A 19,787-nucleotide genomic window follows, 5' to 3' on the forward strand; every position below is an offset into this window, starting at 1 on the left:
CTCTCATGCCATGCAGTTGACCTGTCATCTTATAATGACTTTCAGTAGCCCCGCCAAATCAGCTCTCTAGAGCTGTCTCCAAAATCCAAGGGGCCCACAAGGCATTGTGCTCCTTTATTCAACATATGGGAGGGCCATCTGGCACCATCTGGTGTAGACCTAGCTCTCACCACATGCTCCAAGCCCTGGCACCCTGAGAGAGGCCACTGAAGTTCCAAGCCCTTGACTTTTTGTGGGATTTATTTCCCACCTCTGGCACACATGTGCCTACAGTCATTGCCTCTTCCTGATCACCAGGTCCAATGAGCAGCGTGATGTCCTGGGAGATGCAGAGACCACGAAGGCCACGTGTAGGCCAGTTCATACCCAAGCCGGAGCACTGGTGTGGCTGCAGCAGGAAAAGCAAGCATACTGCTGGCCCTGCAATCTGGAGGCAGATCGAAGGTGAAAAGAAAAAAAACCAGCCTGCTCCCATAGACTAGGGCCTCTGTGGATTTGCCCTTGCAACCAGAGCACATCTGGGGCAGCAGCTGTGATGGGCGACCTGCTGCTCAAGCTCAGATCAGCCTCCAGCAAACAGCTGTCTTCTGCGCAGGCAAAGGCATCTTCCTGGCCCTTCGACAGCTCTTGAGTAGAATTGAAAACTTTGCATCCGCAAGCTCTCCGCTCTCATAGTATTTTCAATGTTCACTAAAAAGAACTATGGCATCAACTTAGTTGGTCATCCAGAGGTAATGAATCCAAGTCACTTGACTGGGGCGGGGCAGGGGGGTGTCATAGAAAGGAGGGAAAAATGAAAGCAGGTAGGGCACTTGCTGAGACAGACCTGGTCTGATCCCTGGTGTTGCACATGTTCTCTTGAGTCCTGCCAGGCATGATCCCTGAACACAGAGTTAGGGTTAAACCTTGAGCACGACCAGGTGTAGGCCAAAAGCAAAAAAGAAAGAGAAAGAGGGGGAAAAGGAAAGAAGAAGGAAGGAAGGAAGGAAGGAAGGAAGGAAGGAAGGAAGGAAGGAAGGAAGGAAGGAAGGAAGGAAGGAAGGAAGGGAGGGAGGGAGAAGGGAGAAGGGAAGAAAGAAAGAAAGAAAGAAAGAAAGAAAGAAAGAAAGAAAGAAAGAAAGAAAGAAAGAAAGAAAGAAAGAAAGAAAGAGAGAGAGAGAGAGAGAAAGAAAGAAAGAAAGAAAGAAAGAAAGAAAGAAAGAAAGAAAGAAAGAAAGAAAGAAAGAAAGAAAGAAAGAAAGAAAGAAAGAGAGAAAGAAAGAAAGAGAGAAAGAAAGAAAGAAAGAAAGAAAGAGAGAGAGAAAGAGAGAAAGAAAGAAAGAAAGAAAGAAAGAAAGAAAGAAAGAAAGAAAGAAAGAAAGAAAGAAAGAAAGAAAGAAAGAAAGAGAAAGAGAGAGAAAGAGAGAAAGAAAGAAAGAAAGAAAGAAAGAAAGAAAGAAAGAAAGAAAGAAAGAAAGAAAGAAAGAAAGAAAGAAAGAAAGAAAGAAAGAAAGAAAGAAAGAAAGAAAGAAAGAAAGAAAGAACTGATAGCTGCAATACTTTTAGGAAAGTCTTGATAAAAACACACTCACAGGCTTCCTGGACATCTGAGCCCCATCTGGTGCTTCATATCAAACTTTTCTAAAATACTAGTCCATTCAGGGTAATCTCATAAACTTAAATTTGGTCATGAAAGTATTCAACACCAGAGGTTTTTAAATATAGACCCCTTTTATCGTGTGGCTATTTCGGGTTGTCAGGCTAAGGAAGCCAAAGCCCTTTCTCAGAAAGGACCATATTTTGCAATGATCCTTCTTCCTGCAGTCTTGGTATTCAAGCACCCTTTCTTGGGTGAATTGATAGATGACTTTGGATATTTTTAATGTCCTTACTTGGAAAAACTAAACCCCATTACTGAACCTTGTTTTTAAAGCCCAACTCTGTGAGACCCTAGAACCTCAGCCTTCCTGGTATCAAAGTGGTTTTGGCATGTCCATTCAATAGTAACTTCTTTTCTTTTCTTTTTTTTTAAAAACAGGGGTTACACCAGACAGTTATTGAGGAAGCATGTAACATCTCAAACTCAAATCCCCTTTGGGGCTGGAGAGATATTTCAACAAATAAGATAATGCACCTGATCCAGGTTTGATCCCCAGCATCCTACCTGGTCCCCCAACCATCATCAGAAATAACTCCTGAGTGCAGAGCTAGTAATAACCCCTGAGCATTACCAGATGTGGCCCCAAAACCAAAATCTCAAACTCAAGATCTCTGTGTGCTATGTTCTGCCCCTCAGGCCACCTCCTCAGTCCTCTTTGTTGTTTCATTTGATTATTTTTTCAAGCAGACAGAAACCTAGCGAGGGGGTGGGACCTGAGACCACACAGCTGCAGATGCCAGGGCACAATATGTTTTGGCGGGCACACCTGTTTTTGGTTTGTGGACTATTTCCAGCTAAGTTCTCATGAGATCATGTTAGTTGGGTTTGAACCAGGCCTTCTGCACACAAAGTATGTGCTCTGCCCTTGAAGCTCTCTCTCCAGCTCCCAAGGCTGCATTTGAATGGTGACCCTGACCTGGAAGTATATTGCCAATCATCTTCTCACCTGCTGGAGGAAGGACAAGGCCCAGGCTGGTTCTAGAGGATTGTAATGGCTGAAAAAATGAACCCCAAAGAGGGATCAAAGTTCATCCCAGAAGCCCTTCTCTTTCCTACTCTGGACCCTCTACCTCTGGGAGAAATTCATCAACTTTGGACTTAGGGTCTTGAAGACAAAGCAGGAGGCACAGATGAGACCCCCACAGCCGAGGCACAGTCTGACTGAGCAGTTCACATGGATCTCGATAATTGATTTTATTTAGTACCTAAATAATGGATTGATGGAGGAAATTTTGCTTTTACTTGGGTAAAAATTCTCTTAAGGGTGATACTGATAAGCCAGCTGCAGGGTGTGAAAAGCAAATGCATCCTGAAAAATTGAATACAGGTATGCTCAGAGGCTGAGAGGGACCCCAGCTTGCCTGGCTTGCCTAGAATTGAGGGGTTCCCTCAGCACCACCGTCACTGACCTCTGGCGACGCAGGAATGAGAAGTCCTCTAACCAGAATCAGTCCTGGGTCTCCTCAGGTGAAGCGCAGGCTGAGGCTTCCCCGGGGACCCTGAATGAAGGGGCACCCGATGGAGCCCTTCAGGAAGACCCAGCAGACACCCCAGCTTGTGTGGCAGGAGCCTGGGGCTGTGGGAGCCCAGCAAGGCTGACTATCTGCACAAAAAGTTGTAGTGGTATTGGTAACGAGGGTTGTAGCTCCACAGGTTTCGTTTCAGGCAATAGACAAACTTCTGGTCACAGGCGCAGAGCTGTGTCTGGCAGCGGGTCCCGTGCCCTGTGAACACCAGGCACAGTGTGAGAAACACACTCCAGACACCAAGATCCTCACTTCTGTCCTGACATGACTTGTTCTAGTCTGAGCAGATTCCTGGGGCTGCTTCCAGCTGTGGCAAGCTCCTGCTAAGGCAGCATTTCCCAGGAATACTCCAAGGGGCCACAGGGGAAGGTCTCCTCACAACAATAGACTAGGAGGCCAATCAGTTGGACAGGGTGGGGCATAGGGAGGAAGCCAGGCCTGAAAGGGGTCACAGTGGGAAAATGACTGAGAAACTCTGGGATCAGGAAACCCCAACTTCAACAGGGCAGGGATGGATGATCTGATGGAGGAGGCCCAGCAACCATGCAGGCTGAAGTTTCAGCCCTGGGAGACCCAGTTTCTGCTCACGGGGAGCTCCCGGTCTGATGGAGGGAAGGCACACATGCCCTATCTCGGGAGCTCCTAGGTCACTAGTGGAAGCAACCCCTGCTCTGGAGGAACCCCGCTTCTTGTGGGGACACCATCCTCAGTATCAGCTTTGAATTCTCATGGGCCTGAGCTCAAGCCCCACTCTAGCTGTTAGCACTGGTCCTTGCAAAGTATCTGGGGAAGCAAGCAAAAAGGCAAAGGATTGGCATTGCGTGACTCCTTCCCGCCCTTCTGGAGGTCAGCCACTGCTGCAGTAATCCTGGCCCCACCTGTCCCCAACTGAGGCTGACTGACCAACCTCCAGGGACAGTGTCTGAATGGGAGGCTCCAGCTTACCGCAGGTGACCTCGCCCCGCTGCACTCGGTATCTGTAGGACTGGGTCCAGATGCGGCAGCCTGCCTCCTGCAGATCTCCATAGCACTGGTCATGCTGCCAGCAGCACCTGGCGAGGCAAGAGAGGGAGATGCTGAGAGAAAGGCTTGGCAGAGGTGACCCAGGTGACTGTGGCCTGGCAGAGAGAAGGGAGGAGGAGAGCTACACTCCAAAGAGCACTGCTGTTTTATTTAGAGAAAAATTGTGAAGATGGTACAAACTGTTCCCATTGACCCCACACCTCATTTCCCCTTTTATTAATATCTCCTATTCGAAGGATATACTTTTATTACAAACACGCCAAAATGGATACACTATTGACTAAATAATTATTAACTAATTATATCATATATCATTATTGATTCATCAGTGTTAACAGTCCATTGTGTACTTAGATTTCATTGTTTTTACCTAATGACTCTTTCTGGTCTACGATTCTATCTAGGACACCAATTATTCATTATGTCTCCTTAGTCTCCTCTGGCTTGGGTTGTTTATCACACTTCCCTGGCTTTTCTTTTCTTTTTGGGTCATACCCAGAGATGATCAGGGGTCACTCCTGGCTCTACACTCAGGAATTACCCCTGGCCATGCTCAGGGGACCATATGGGATGCCGGGAATCGAACCCGGGTCAGCCGCATGCAAGGCAAACGCCCTACCCACTGTGCTATCACTCCAGCCCCTTCCCTGGCTTTTTTGTAACTAATTTTATTGCATGAATGTTGATTTTCATCACTGAATATGTTTCAGGAGTAAAAGTTCACACCTTTTCAAATGGGAGTTATACACCAATACAACCAATAAGCTCCCTCACAATCTACCCTTGCCCACACTGTCCTTCTCTTTAAAGATCTTGACAGTTTTGAAGAGCGCTGGTCAGGTTTGTTTTTGTGTGGGGACTATATCCAGCAGTGCTCAGGGATTGCACTTGATGGTGCTTAGGGGACTGTACAGTACAAGGGATAGAACCCCAGTTTCCCACATGCAACACATGACTTCCAGCCTTTTGGACTCCAGCCTGTCAGGTTGGAGTATTATAGGACACCCTACTCCTGGGGATTTCTCTGCAATTTTTCTCTTAATAGAGATCCAGATTACTCTAATGATGACTATTGGGGCTCTCTGAGATTTCCTGTGCTCCTTTGCACTTACCCATCAACCTGGGGTTTACTTCAGTTCATCAGAGCATGTTCTCCTTTTTCAGTGGTAAAGGTTTTTTGTTTTTTTTTTTTTTTTTTTTGCTTTTTGGGTCACACCCAGCGATGCTCAGGGGTTACTCCTGGCTCTGCACTCAGGAATTACTCCTGGCGGTGCTTGGGGGACCATATGGGATGCCGGGGATCGAACCCGGGTCGGCCGCGTGCAAGGCAAACACCCTACCCGCTGTGCTATCACTCCGGCCCCCAGTGGTAAAGGTTTTTGATTCATCTAGTATAGCTCCTCCCCTGACCCTAGAATCTGCCATTTCTCCAAGAAGCCTCACTTCCTTTCATTGAAGAAAATGATTATAAAGTAAATCTGGATAATATGTGTTGCTTATTGTTATTGGGATATCATTTTTTGGATACTCTCAGATGATGACCTACACATACATATTTATATCAATCAGTTATGCCCTTATATGAAGTTATTTATATATAGTAAGGTGGGATATATATACTTTTCAATAGTTAAACACGACTTCATACTAACATCTCCAACTCTTCACATTCATCATGTGGTTTGGTTTTACATCTTCTCCTTGCTGTCTGTAAACTCCCACCCCAGCTGGAAAAGTGGGCTCCAACCATCTGTCCCCACTTTGCTGGACTGTCCATTCTACTGTATAAACATCAAAACTGTTAGTCCAAAAGGTGGCATTCTCTAAAGAACAATCCTATCTCACAGGTTTTGGAACGTCAACACCTAACCAGGAATCCAGGGCCCCTGACTTTGAAAACCCTTGTGACGGTCTCCAGCAAAAGTGAATGGGAATGATCCCATAGGACTTCTGAGGCCTGGTCAGAAAAAAGTCAGATTCTTTTGTCTTGCAGTCTCGGGACACTTCCTCTTGGAATCAATCCAGCAGTCACCGTGCTGTGAAGTCCAGACAACTTCAGCTGGGCCTTCGAGAGAGGAACTCCTTCTTTCATCCCCCCACCCTACTTCGAAGTGCCCGCTGGGCCCCAGCCAACAGACAGGCGTGATGTGTCAGCCATGGCAGTGAGCCATTGGGAAAGTGGACTGTCCAGCTTCAGTTGAGTTTCCCAAGCTGAGAGCTGGGGGGAGCTGAGACAAGCATCCCACTTCATCCTGCCTAAATGTCAGACTTATAAACAAAATACTCATTAACCTTTGGAGTCACTGCCTTGGAGATGGGTTGTTATATAACAATCATCCAAGGGACACATCAGGTTTCAGTGATCTGGGAAATGGCCCAAAGAATCTTTTTTTGAGGGGAGGGGTGTGGTCATACCCAGCAATGCACAGGGGTTACTCCTGGCTCTGCACTCAGGAATTACTCTTGGCAGTGCTCAGGGGACCATATGGGATGCTGGGAATCAAACCTGGGTTGGCTGCGTGCAAGGCAAATGCCCTACCTGCTGTGCTATTGCTCTAGCCCCCAACCCCAAAGCATCTTGATATAGGCATGTATACACACTTCAATTAATCTCCCTGAGATTCCATTTTCTTTTCTATAAAATTGGGGCTTTAATACTCATCTTGCAGAAGGGAATGAAGTGAGAAAGAGGGATCCCAGAACCCGGAGCATAGAGGGCACTTAATCATCAGCTCACCAATCGGTACGATCCACGGGGGTCCCTCGGCCACCCCAGCCACAGTAGCAGCCGTAGAAGCCATAGCTCCTCAGAGCAGACTTGCCCGTCACCTCCTGAATCATTGACTTCAGCTCCAGCAAGCCCCCAGGCACAGTGGGCACAGCTGAAAGACAAAGCCCCGAATGAAACTGCTTTCCCTGTGTGTTCCAGCCCTTTCGTCCACCCTTGGGACTTGGCTACAGCCACGTGTCTCTTTTGTATTCTCCCTCATAGTGGGAGAATAACAAGAAAGGAGAGGATGGAGAAGCCCTTAGAAGTCTGGAACTGGAGAGGGAACCAGACAGCCTGCGAGTCCTGACTGTTGCACATTCCTAGTATAGGCCGGAATGTCCCCTCATCTCTCCAAGCCTTGGTTTTATCAGCTGCAAAATGGGACCCAAAACAATCCTCTGTCTCCCCAGAGTATGGCTGGGGTGAAAATAAAATAAGGTATGTAAATGTTAGTGTGCTGTTGATGCTCCTTTTGCTCAAGGGTCAGGCCTATGCCTGGCAGCCATATGACACCAGGGATCAAACCCTGGCCCTCACACAGCAAGGCACTGGTTCTATCACTTGAGCCACGTTCCCAGCCCAAAGTATATACACTTCGAGCAAATACAAGTATGCTGGAAAATACATGTAAACATTAAAAAACAAACAAACAAAAACCAAAAAGAACCGAAGTATAATGAATACAGCCTCTGTATGAAATAGGTAAGGGAACTTCCTGTGTCCCCTGAAAGTGCAACCCTTCCACTACTCCCCCAAACTCCCTCCTCACACCTAAGGCACAGAATCCTTGAAGAGGATGGCACCTTTGAGATTGTGTAAGCCATTCTTTCACATATCCAAGGAACTGAGGCTTGGTTGGGGATGGTGCCTGGTTCAGGGTTGAGCACTGAGTCAGCGGCTCTCTCTACACCCTTGGGCCTCCTTGAGTTTCCAGGAATCTGTCAGGATCTCAAAGAGCTCAGTAACTTGTCAGGGGGAGGATCTGGACTGTGGGGGAGGGCCCCAGTGGGCCGCCCCTGTGCTAAACAGTTCTAGCAGGGAGCCTGCAGCGGGTGGAACATGTGGAAGGTCTGAACAGGCCTGAGCAGACCTGAGTTGGAAACCGTGGAATGTTGAGGTAAGGGGCTCACTTCTATTGGACTTCTGTGTGGGCTTGATGGAATTTCATTTTGCACCAAAGCCCCCGTCTGAGCTGTCTGTCCTCTACCTGTTGTGTTGTGTCCACCCGCCCACCTGGGATCCAGCCTCCGCCTGACTTCTGGTGTCACACGATGCTATGCTTTGTGGTATGGATGAGAAAACAGGCCCAGAGGCTGAGGCACTTGCTCTGTCTCCACAGAAAACGCAGAGCCCAAGTTCAATGTTGGGGCTCTGGACTCCAGGATGGGCCTCCTGCCCACGAACCTGCTCTGCCCAGAGGATGCAAGACCCCTAGGTCAGAGGCTATGGGGTCAGCACTTACAAGCCAGGAACCAAACCAGCATGAGAAGGCGTCTCATCTTCGGGGTTCTGGAAAAGAAAACACATCTCAGGAGAGGCCTATCAACCAGACGCTAGCCCTGAGTCCCCCAGGACCCCACCCTCTCATGGGGGGATAGCGAACAGGCAAGGTGAGGCAAACACCTCAAGTTGTTGACCCAACAACTGCACACAACTTCACCAGGTGGAGGACAGACAGCTAAGACAGGGGCTTTGGGTTTTAGTGGGGGAGATACATTCACAGAGACATGGCGGGTGGGGGGGTTGCTGTTTGTATTATAAACGGATGGGAGAGAACTTTCCCCCACAACTGCCCTTGACACAGTTGCAGGAAGTGGTTAATGGTGACCCGAGAAATAGGGGAGATTCTTCCGTGAAAGGCGGTTTGGTGGGGAGAAGCAGAATTGACTGGACTTGGCCTTGGTGAAGGACGGACGGACGGATTGAGAGAGAAGATCCCTGCATGAACAGATGGAGGGAGCCTGGGCAGGGCCAGAAGAAAGAGGAAAATGGGTTTCTGAGTCTTGTACTCCTTTTCTTCCTCTTTCAGAATCTTCCTCTTTTACTCAGAGAGATTTCCGAGAAAAAAGGAATCCGCCTTCTCTTTATTGCTGCGGTGTCTGGGATTGCTCACAGGTTTGGTTGGGGTGTTGTCTGGGGATCATACATTTCTTTGATGGGGTTCCCATGCGCTTGAAGGGTGGCCCAATGCGCAGAGCTGCCAGACCTCGCTCCCTGGACCCCCAGGGCTGGAACTCACAGCCTCATGCTGCAGCACAGACACTGTTTGCTAGTGAGTCATCTCGGCCCCCGTGACTCATCCCCGCCCCCTCCATCTCATGCCCATCTCAGGGGTGTCTCATACTATGTCTTTTTTTTTTTAATTTTTTATTGTGGAAAGTTACAAAGTTACAAAGTTTTCAGGTTTAAATCTCAGTTATACAATGCTCGAATACCCATCCCTTCACCAGTGCTCATATTCCACCACCAAGAATCCCAGTATAGCTCCACCCCGCCCCCTCACACCCCAACCCCCCCCACGCCCCTAGCCCCCCCACCCTAAGCCCCCCCCCCCCCGCAGGGGTGTCTCATACTATGTCTCTTACAGACAGGAGTTGAGCTGTTTCAGCTGTATCACCACAATAGAGTTTGGTTTGGTTTGGGGGGTCACACGCAGTGATGCTCAAGGCTTACTGCTGGCTCTGTGTTCAAGGATCTCTCCTGGCAAGGCTCAGAGAAACATATAGGGACAGGCGTTGAACCCCAGCTGGCTGCATGCAAGGCAAGTGCTTTACCCACCATCTCTCCAGTCCCCCAATACAGTTTTGTTCACCCCCAAGTAGGTACTCGGGAAGGAAGTCTGAGCCTTTCTGCGTCTTGCCTGACCTTTAGGGATCCAAAGTACTCTGATGATCATAGGCCCTTTTCCTCTGTAATTCTTTTCACATTCTATCTTACAATAGCATTGAAATACTAAAATCAAATACAACCAGGCCAACTTCTAAAATAACATTCATCAAAAAAAGAAAAGAGAAAAAAAATAACATTCATTATTATTATTGTCGGACTGGAGTGATAGCACAGCGGGAAGGGCATTTGCCTTGAATGCAGCCAAGCTGGGTTCGATTCCTCTGTCCCTCTCAGAGAGCCCGGCAAGCTACCGAGAGTATCCTGCCCGCACAGCAGAGCCTGGCAAGCTACCCATGGCGTATTCAATATGCCAAACACAGAACAACAAGTCTCCCAGTGGAGACGTTACTGGTGCCCGCTTGAGCAAATTGATGAACAATGGGACAACAGTGCTACAGTGCTATTATTATTGTCACTATTTTTCTCCTAATTGTGTGTGTGTGTGTGTGTGTGTGGTTTTGCTCATGCGATGCATGGACTCAGCCACTTGAGCTACATCCCTGATTTTTTTTTCCTTATGCTTTAAAAATAATTAAGACATTTTCCTGTGGCCCCGGCATCATATCTACCTCACACCTACCTAAAAGAATAAGTTAGGAGCTGGAGCAATAGTACAGCGGGTAGGGCTCTTGCCTCATACACAGCTAACCCAGCTTTGTTCCCCAGCACCCCATTGGTCCCTGAGTCTGCCAGGAGTGATCCCTGATGCAAAGCCAAGAATAAGCTCTGAGTACTACCAGGTCTGGCCCCAAAACCTAAATAAATAAATAAATAAATAAATAAATAAATAAATAAATGTCACAGTCATTCTCAATGTTCCTGAGGACTGGAAAGAATGAATCCTGTGAAGGAATAGAGAGTCAGAGAGTTCAAGGAACTTGCCAGAAGTCACACAGCAAGTAAGAGGTAGGCACAGGATTTAAACTGAGGGCGTGTGTACCCCTGACTTGCACCACCAAGAGCTGAGTGTCTCCTGTGGGTTGAGGGGACTGGGTTCTCTTCCACGTCCCACCTCACAGCCCCAGAGGCCTCTGATCCCATCCTCTCCATCCTGTGCCTTCTGCAAATCCATAAATCACTGCCCCAGAGTCCACAAAGACCTGAAGCGAGGGAGAGAGGCGATTCTCCACACCTCGGGCCGGTGTTGACTCTGGCTTTGCTTTCAGAGGTAGCTGCCCAGGACTTCCCACTGCCTGTCCCCCGACTCCAACCCCACGCCCCTCCCAGCACCCCAGCGTCCTGGTTTGTCCAGCTCCTCAGCTGAACTCGGGGCCACTGGGAGTTCTCCCAAAGCCCTGCCTCTCCCTCTCTGCACTCTGTGGTCACTTCGGCCAGTGTTCTGGCCCCGGCCTGGCACCTCCCGAGCCCAGGCTGCAGACACACCTCCACTCCCCGGGCTCTCCATGCCATCCTTTGTCCAGCAGCCGCTCTGAATTCCCAGAACATTCCTGAGGGTTCTTTCCGTCCACAGCGTCTGCTCTGAGGCCCCTAAACAGCCAGGGAAAATGACCCTAGATGGTACCCTGCCTCAACTTTCTCCATTGCCTTTTGGACCTACAACAGGAGGAGGATAACCGGATGCCATACACTGAGCACCTTGAGGTGCCAGGCACTGATCATTATTTCTTTAAACCCTCTAGGGACTCCTCAGCTGAGCCGAGGAATCTACTCTTCCAACTGACTCTAGTCTACTGCCTCTGGTCAGCCCCTGTGTATTATCAAGGTTGCTTATTTTCTGGGCTGGAGCGATAGCACAGTGGGTAGGGCGCTTGCCTTGCACATGGCCCACCCGAGTTCAATTCCTCCGGCCCTCTTGGAGAGCCCGGCAAGCTACCGAGAGTATCCCGCCTGCACAGCAGAGCCTTTCAAGCTACCTGTGGCGTATTCGGCATGCCAAAAACAGTAACAAGTCTCACAATGGACACATTACTGGCACCTGCGCGAGCAAATTGATGAGCAACGGGACAACAATGCTACAACAGTGCTTATTTTCTGTATTTTAAGAAACAGCTTGGAAGCCTTCAGAGGCTGGGAAGAAGCTGCCCCCTTCCCAGAATATCTACAGATAGCAAAAGACTCCCCAGTAAGTGTCTTTTGTAGTAGATCACCCATTTCAAAACCCTCAGGCCTGACCACCTCCTTATCCAGCGCTCACACTCCAAGCCCATATTTCCCCTGCCCTAAATCACCCCAGGACCAGGGCCTGAGCAGGAACCCAGAGTGTACTGAAATTATTTCAATTAGCCAATCCTAAACATTGACCCTGCCCGCCTATCTTTCCTGCAGAAAACCCAATAAAGGCTCTGGGTCATGCCTCTGCTCATCCTTTCTGTCCGCTGATGGCCCCAGAGCTTTAGTGTGACCCTGCACATTACAGTGTGTCCCTTCCTCTTGGAAACGGTGAGTAACAAATTATCTTTTCCGTGGGGATCATCTTCTGAACTGCTAAACCTCACCATACTGAAATAAACCCCAAATCCCAGAGATGTAGTTTAGGTCATTCTAGGACATGGGCCATGTGTAGGGGGCGTAGTGTGGGGTCCCCAGCAAGGGGGTCTCAAAGAGTGCAAAAGAAGTTTCACAGAGGAGAGAGCAGAGACATCGAAAGAGCTGCTTCTGGGCCTCGGAAGATGGACCATGAATGGAGAAGGATGTGGGGTTGGTTATTTTTATCAAGCAACCGCAACGCTGAATGAGCACAGCCCAGAGATAATTCTGGTGTGCAGCAGGGACCACAGTAATCACCAGTGGAGAGCTGGAGACAGACAGCCTGACGGGGCATCAAAACAAGGGCCCAGGAGTGGCTGGGTCACCAGAGGGACAGATCCTCCAAATAAGGCAGCATGTCCCCCGCAACACCCCCCCATGAGCTCCCAGGACCCTCAGTTCAGATGTCCTGGCTGCCAAGGATGAAAAGCAACAAGCTATCTGCATAAAAGCACTGCGGAGCCCTCCTCACAATTTAGAGGGAGGGACAAGGAGAACCGGGAGCTCCCCACAAAGCCCCTCCCTGCATTCTGCAACTTCCCAACAGGGTGGGATAGATGCTTCTCCTTCAGCCCCTCTATGCCCTGGAAGTCCTTACACACACACACACACACACACACACACACACACACACACACACACACAGCAACCCCCAGAGGAGGTGTCCTCACCCGTGAGCTGGCTCCTTCCTCAGGCCTGCAGAAGCCCCAGCCAGGGCCCGCTGGTTTTAAAGGCCTCTCTGTCCCCCTCCCACAGCCCTGCGTGGGCCGGCTCCAAGGCTCTTGCTAAGGCTCACAGGAACGCTTTCCGTCTCAGGAGCCTGGGGTTTTCTTGCCCTCCCTGAGCCAGAGTGGCTGCTGGCTGAAGGCCACCCACAACCCAGGGACCTCGAGCCTCTTCTGGTTGCAGCCTCCCTCCCGCCATCCCCCTGGGTCTTTGTCAAATCCCCCAGTGCCCCCCTCACTCCCGCCCTGCTCCTTATCACATTTACCTTGGTCTCCCTCTCCCTGAACCCAGGACCCGCCTTGGCAGCCGGCAGCACCCCTCCCAGGGGGCCCCATCCTTTTTCTGTTGTTCACGATCTGCCCAGGACGAGGTTCTCTGTCCTGCTTCCAGTCCTGTGGAAGCGCCCTGATCTCCCCCACCCAGTTACTACATCCTGACTCTCTACCAAATACATACGATTCTTCCCTTGGGGGGAGAAGGGAAGACCACCAGGCTAGAGTCTCCACTGTCTTGTGGTCGCTGTAAGACCCCGGGTCTGTGGCCACCTGTCTCTTTTCCTGTGAAATATGAGAATAATGATGCCCAGCCCTTGCAGGGGCTTGCGGTAAGGAATAAACAGTGTCAAATAAGGCTGGGTAGGAGGCATGTGGCTTGGGGGAACACTGCAGACTCTGAGGCTGGGTACAGGAAATTTGGACTTAAGTCACATCCTGGGTTCAAGTCCTGGCTTCCTGGCTGTGAGCTATGCTGCTTCAGGGCTGGGTGTGGTTGGCCTGCCTTAAAGAGGGCTCTTAGAATTAAGTGATTAACTAAATTGATGGAAACAGCAGCAAAATAATCACCTACAGTGATAGGCAAACTTCAGAGTGTTTTCCCAAGGATGGGTGGGGATGGAGGGATAGAGTTATTCTCAATTCTCCACTTGAGTTGGTTTTTTCTTTTTTCTTTTTTTTAAGTCAAAACAGATTTTATTTGGAGGTTTTTGAGGAAGGGGAGAGAGGGAGAGAAGGAAAAAGTAATGTGCTCAAGAGAAAACGTGGCTTCTCCAAGGGCAGAGAGAGCCCCAGTATACATGCCAGCATTAGATATGAAAGTATGAAAGTGCCTATCTCAAAAGGGGACATGTGGGCAACACATGTGTTTGGGTACTACATGCGCTTGGCCACAACACATGGGCTCAGGGCTTGGGCAGCATATGTGTGCGCTTCCTTTGTTCAAGTTGACTTTTACAGGGTTTCTCCCAAGCTGCCCCTCGTGGGGCTTTCTACCTTGGTAAGAGTCCTTTGCCAGGATGGTTCCAGGGGGTACAGTTGGGAGTAGTTGATGGTCTTTGAAATTCCCTTCCCTGCCCATTTTCCTGCTGGAGTTTCTCTCCACTTGGTTTTTGTGTGCAGTGCTGGGGATTGAAGCCAGATTTCATGCATACGAGATTGTACTTTACCATTAAGACACCTCCCCAAAGACAGGTAGGTGGGGGGAAGGGCAAGGGTGGGGGAGAAAGAGAGAGAAAGAGGTGGGGGAGGGAGAAGAAAAGTGCCTGCCATAGAGGCAGGCTGGGGACAGGGACAGGGATAGAGTTGATGGGAGGGAAACCGGGGACCCTGATGCTGGGAAATGTACACTGCTGGAGGGATGGGTGTTGGAACACTGTACAACTGAAACCTAATCAGGAACATTTTTTTTAGGGTCTAATTCACAGTGATTCAATAAAAAAAATATTTCGTTATCACTATCATCCCATTGTTCATTGATTGCTGGAGCAGACACCAGTAATGTCTTCATTCGTCCCTGTTGCATGTCAGTGCAGCCCAATGGCATCTGTTTGCTCCAGGAACACGAAGAGCACGTTATTGTTGTTACTGTTACTGTTTTCTGGCATATCCAATGAGTCACAGGTAGCTTGCCAGACTCTGCCGTGCAGATGGTATATCCTCAGTAGCTTGCCAAGCTCTCCAAGAGGGACTGAGGCTTTTGGGGCAGCCTCTAATCGTCCTTATGGGTGTCCCTCTATGCCCTGGGAGTCCAAGCAAGCTTTTGGTCAGCTGGCATGTTGTAACGATCTGCATGCTGACAAACATGCACTGCCTGCGTCTCTGGGCAGCACCTGGGACACCTGCGGCCTCAGGTTGATCTCCTTGAGATTGATGGAGTGCGCCCAGAGGCTGTTGAGCAGCTGGCAAAGCAGGACCCCGTCGAGGAGGGTCTGTGCCAGGTCAAACACCCATGCCGAGACCCAGCACCCTGTAATGGATGAGCCACTGCTCCCACTGCCACTGGGCTCCATGCCCTACAGTGCTGCGACTCGGCCCGGATGCAGTCCCTCTGTACCCTGCCGACACCACTCCATCTGAATCTTACAAAATCTTACATAAGTTTTTAAATATTTTTTTTAAAAAAAGACATCTCCCCCAGTCGAATTCTTCACTTGTGTTAACCCCATCCCTACCATCTCTACACTCTAACCCTGTTCCTATTACCCCCTTTCTACACACACACACACACACACACACACACACACACACACACACACACACACACACACTTTCTGAGCAAATGAACTTCCTCTCTTTGTTCTTGGCTTCTTAGTTCTCCCCATCTTGCCCCTCATAGCAGCATCAGAGGAAAGCCCCTCGGCCCGATCCTGTTGAGCCCTTCACTTCCTAAGAGCTCACTGCTAACCTCTCCGGACCCTGCAAATCCCATTCAGTACAAATAGTCCAATGGGGTCCCAATGTGAACGAGACAGCTCCCAGCCCCCATGTTTGGGGCAAGCAGATGGCAAAGGCATCATATAATTATACACAGTTGCAGGGCCCATGTCCAAGGGGAGCTCTGCTCTGCATTTTTGCTTCTTCTCTACCAGTTCCTCCCTCTGCCTCCCTCCCTCCACCCCCAACACACACACAGGAGCCCCAACATTCTAACCACACAAGCAAAGGCAAACCCAGGAACCATGGCCTGCCACTGTGACCTGCTCACCCCAGTTTCTTCCCTCTAAAAACCATGTTTCAGGGGCTGGAGCAATAGCACAGCGGGTAGGGCGTTTGCCTTGCATGCGGCCAAACTGGGTTCGATTCCCAGCATCCCATATGGTCCCCAGAGCACTGCCAGGAGTAATTTCTGAGTGCATGAGCCAGGAGTAACCCCTGTGCATTGCTTGGTGTGACACAAAAAGCAAAAAAAAAAAAAAATTAGAAAAGAAAAAACACATTTCAGGACAGAGATGCCTCCTCACACACATTCCTGCTACTATCTCAGGCCTGAGTGACTTGACTTCCATAGCAAATCCCCGAAGCTGGGTGTCACCCATATTTAGTCTTTTAGTCTTTTACTTGGTCTCTCTCAGGCACGATAGCTTGCTGGCCACCTTCTCCTCTAAACTCTCTCCCCTGTGGCCTTTGAAAGACCACCCTCAGCTCACTGTCCTCCTCCACTTGGCCCCATGAACCCCTACATGGCCGCGTGTACAAGGACCAGCTACAGGAGTTTGCTCCACCCCATTCACCCCTCCCAGGGTGAGTTCATCTGTGACTCAGGGACTTATGTTTGATTTCCATTCTGACATCCAGGCGTGCCCTGGCCATGCAGAGTCTGGCACTGACTCCAAGTGAACAGATGATTAAAAGCATGAATAGAGAGAGCACAATACAGGCTTAAAGAGCCTGAGCTTCAAGTTGGACAAAACCGTACTCAAATCAGGTCATCTGGGACCTGGGATACAGTTCATTGGAAATGTATTTGCATGGGTGAGGCCTCGGGTTGGATCCTCAGTACCAAGAAAATAACACAACATAGCAACCGAAGCTGGACCACCTGACTTCTTCAGAACTCAGCTTCATCATCTGTAAAGCAGGATAATTAAAAACAAATCCAGAAAAAGAAGAAAGAAAGAAAAAAAAAAAAGGACGGGGATAACTTGAATGATAGAATATATGCCAAACATATTTGAGACTGGGGTTTGATCCCCAGCATTGCATGGATCCTTGAGCACTGCCAGGGGTAGACTGCTGACCCCTGAGCACCATTAGACATGACCCCCACTCCAAGTTGTACATCTGTAAGAATGACCCTAACATCTACCACCAGAAACACTAGTGTGACCCCTATTTTTAAATGCTTCAGGGAGCAGAGGACAGTAGAGAAGTTAAGGTGCTTGTCTTACACACAATGGACCCTGATTTGATCCACGACACTGCAGATGGCCCCCTGAGCACTACTAGGAGTGATCCCTGAGCACAGACCCAGGAATAGGCACCACCACGTATGGCCCCAAAAGCAAGACAAAATAAAGACTTTATTTCCTAATTGTGATCATTCAAGGAGGTGATGTGGGTAGAGGGACAGGTTTGGACACCCACAGTGCCTGACACCTAGAAGTTGCTCAGTGAATCCTCATGATTATAAATAATCATTATTATATCTGTCCTCTAAATGAGAGCTACTAGGGTAAGTACTGTGTCTGGTCTTCTCCTTTACATTTGATACATAGCAGATAATCAGTTCGCTTTGCTGAGCAAATGTGGATGCCTCCAGCTCTGGCTTTAATCTCACCCCCTATCCAAGCCCACACCTCAAACAGAACTAGTCAACAGCATTTGAATTATTATCACATTTAAATATCAGGCAGGTATATGTTTTTTTATTAATGAATCACCGTGGGGGTACAGATACAGATTTACATATTCTCGTGCTTGTGTTTCAGTCATATACTGCTTGAGTACCCATCTCTCCACCAGTGCCCGTTCTCTACTGATGACCCCATTATCCCTCCCACCCCCCTCTTCATCCCTCCCACCCCGCCTCTGCGGCAGAGCATTCCCTTTTGTTCTCTCTCTCCTTCTGGGTGTTGTGGTTAGTAATGGAGGTACTGGGTGGCCATCGTGTTCAGTCTATAGTCTGCTTTGAGCATGTCAGGCAGGTATTTGAATGATAATTACTCTAATGATTACATTCTAGCTTGGTATGCCACAGAAAACTGTCTTTCCCACAATCCAGCCCCTCTCGACTCCCTTCTCTGAGAATAAATCCAATTATTCACAATTCAACCATTGGACGCCTGGAACAGTTCCCTCCTCCAACGAGTGGGAGACACTTCAGGGTAGGGTTCTTTCCCAACTTATTTCTATGCCAGCACTTAGAACAGTGTCTGTCTGGAAGACCCTCAGAAACTATCTGATGAATGAATGGAAAATTCCATCAACCTGCCTGTGCTCTGGCACTTGCTGTATCTGTCTTGTGTACACTCATTCAAGAGCTGCACTTCTGTCAAGGCAGCTAGGGACATCAGGGTTCACTCACCCTGAGCTTCTGGAACACCCAGGCCTCATCAATACTTAGCTGTCACCTAGGATGCTGACTAGGACCTCACAAAGTCTACATTGAGTCCTCCTTCTCTAGGAAATTTTTCCTGATTTCTCTTTTGACTGGAAAATTTGTCTGTCTCTGAAATGTGAGGGAACTCATTATATGTGGTGTCCACTCTGCCACTCTGTATTGGAGGGGATTGAGAGACTGATGTTTGTAAAAGGACAGTGGAACTCCACAGGCACCAAGAACTCATTGTACCATAAAGAAAGACAAGGGTTGGTGTTTGTAATCCAAAAAACAAAATATGAGAGAGAGAGAGAGAGAAGAGAGGGAGAGAAAAAGAGAGAGACTGGGACCCAATAAAGACATAATTGGGATCTTCACAGGACATCTGACTGATGTACCACATGACTTCCTTACAGACAAGATAGAGAAGTGAAAGCTGAGTTATAGGGCATCCAACTGTCACATAGTTCCAAGCAATCACCAAGTACTGAACCTGGGTTGGCCATGTGCAAGGCAAGTTCCCTACCCACCGTACTATCTCTCTGACCCAATTGTCTTGCCTTTGGAAGAGAAGCTACTTTGAATTTTTGCCTGAGATGTGTTAAGATGTATACTAATTCCCAAGTCACAATGTGGGGGAAAGCAAAGCAGCTCCTAGGGCTTCTGGTAACCCTGGGCTGGAAGGTTATAAGCAAAGATCCAGTTCCACTCATCAAGTAACTGTTTCCCACCACTCCTCTGACAAAGGGTTAAAATCCAAGCAATCCTTGTGACTTTAACAACAACAAAAAATACCTTGCACATGGCCAACCTGGTTTTGATCACTGGTGTTCCCTATGGTCCCCCAACTCCCAGCAGGAGTGATCCCTAATTTAGAGTTCAGAGTAAGCCCTGAGAACTGCTGGGCATGGCTCCCAAATAAAATCAGTATCAAATGAATAAAGTGAAACACATGACTCTCTTGGACCTAGTTTCCGGTGAGGCAAGCACAGGCCCGGACTGAGTAGCCTGGAGTGTGTTGTGTTTGACCTCGTCTCCACTATTCCTTACTACCTCATGTCCAACCTGCCCCTTCGCTGCTTTCCCCCTGGAGAGCCCTACAGTGTCCTGCCATCAATGTTTTTCCTCTTCAGTTTTTCTCCTAGTAAACAAGCTGCTTCTCCGCCTACTCTTTATTACCAATGTAAAAATTTTTTAGAAAAGAAAACAAAAACAATACTTACAGTCTACTACATAGTAGTTACTCAGTAGGTACTGTGTAAACACTTTAGGAGCACATGTGAGTTCAAACAGTGTGGCAGCATCTCGTGTCTTCGGTGGTCAGGAGCTGCTCCCCCACCTCCCCGCCCCACCCTGGACTGGCTGATAGCACCTGTTGAATGAAGGAGGAAACGAGATCAGGCTGGTTGGTGAT

The 19,787-nt window shown here is 48.8% G+C and overlaps 2 protein-coding genes across 3 annotated transcripts in view; one reads left to right on the plus strand and one right to left on the minus strand.

Moving 5' to 3' along the window:
- Positions 1 to 3,105: 3,105 nt before the first annotated feature.
- On the minus strand, positions 3,106 to 13,132 carry PLA2G5 (phospholipase A2 group V). 2 transcript variants are annotated; one of them, XM_055139822.1, is made up of 6 exons: positions 13,006 to 13,132; positions 8,421 to 8,467; positions 7,643 to 7,645; positions 6,926 to 7,070; positions 4,111 to 4,217; positions 3,106 to 3,363 (listed from the first exon to the last, which is right to left on the minus strand). In XM_055139822.1, the coding sequence occupies exons 2-6, from the start codon at positions 8,455 to 8,457 to the stop codon at positions 3,239 to 3,241; spliced, it is 417 nt and encodes a 138-aa protein (XP_054995797.1). In that variant the 5' UTR covers positions 8,458 to 8,467; positions 13,006 to 13,132; the 3' UTR covers positions 3,106 to 3,238. The 2 variants fall into 2 exon arrangements, with proteins under 2 accessions (XP_054995797.1, XP_004603736.2); XM_004603679.2 differs by lacking the exon at positions 7,643 to 7,645.
- LOC101558750 (phospholipase A2, membrane associated) overlaps positions 12,189 to 19,787 on the plus strand; it is a 65,503-nt gene continuing 57,904 nt past the window's right edge. Inside the window, exon 1 of the mRNA XM_004603391.2 lies at positions 12,189 to 12,247. The gene's annotated coding sequence lies outside the window, so the exon portion shown is untranslated. The remainder of the gene's footprint in view (positions 12,248 to 19,787) is intronic.

The sequence above is a fragment of the Sorex araneus genome, chromosome 5 (assembly GCF_027595985.1).
Source record: "Sorex araneus isolate mSorAra2 chromosome 5, mSorAra2.pri, whole genome shotgun sequence".
NCBI classification, from domain to species: domain Eukaryota; kingdom Metazoa; phylum Chordata; class Mammalia; order Eulipotyphla; family Soricidae; genus Sorex; species Sorex araneus.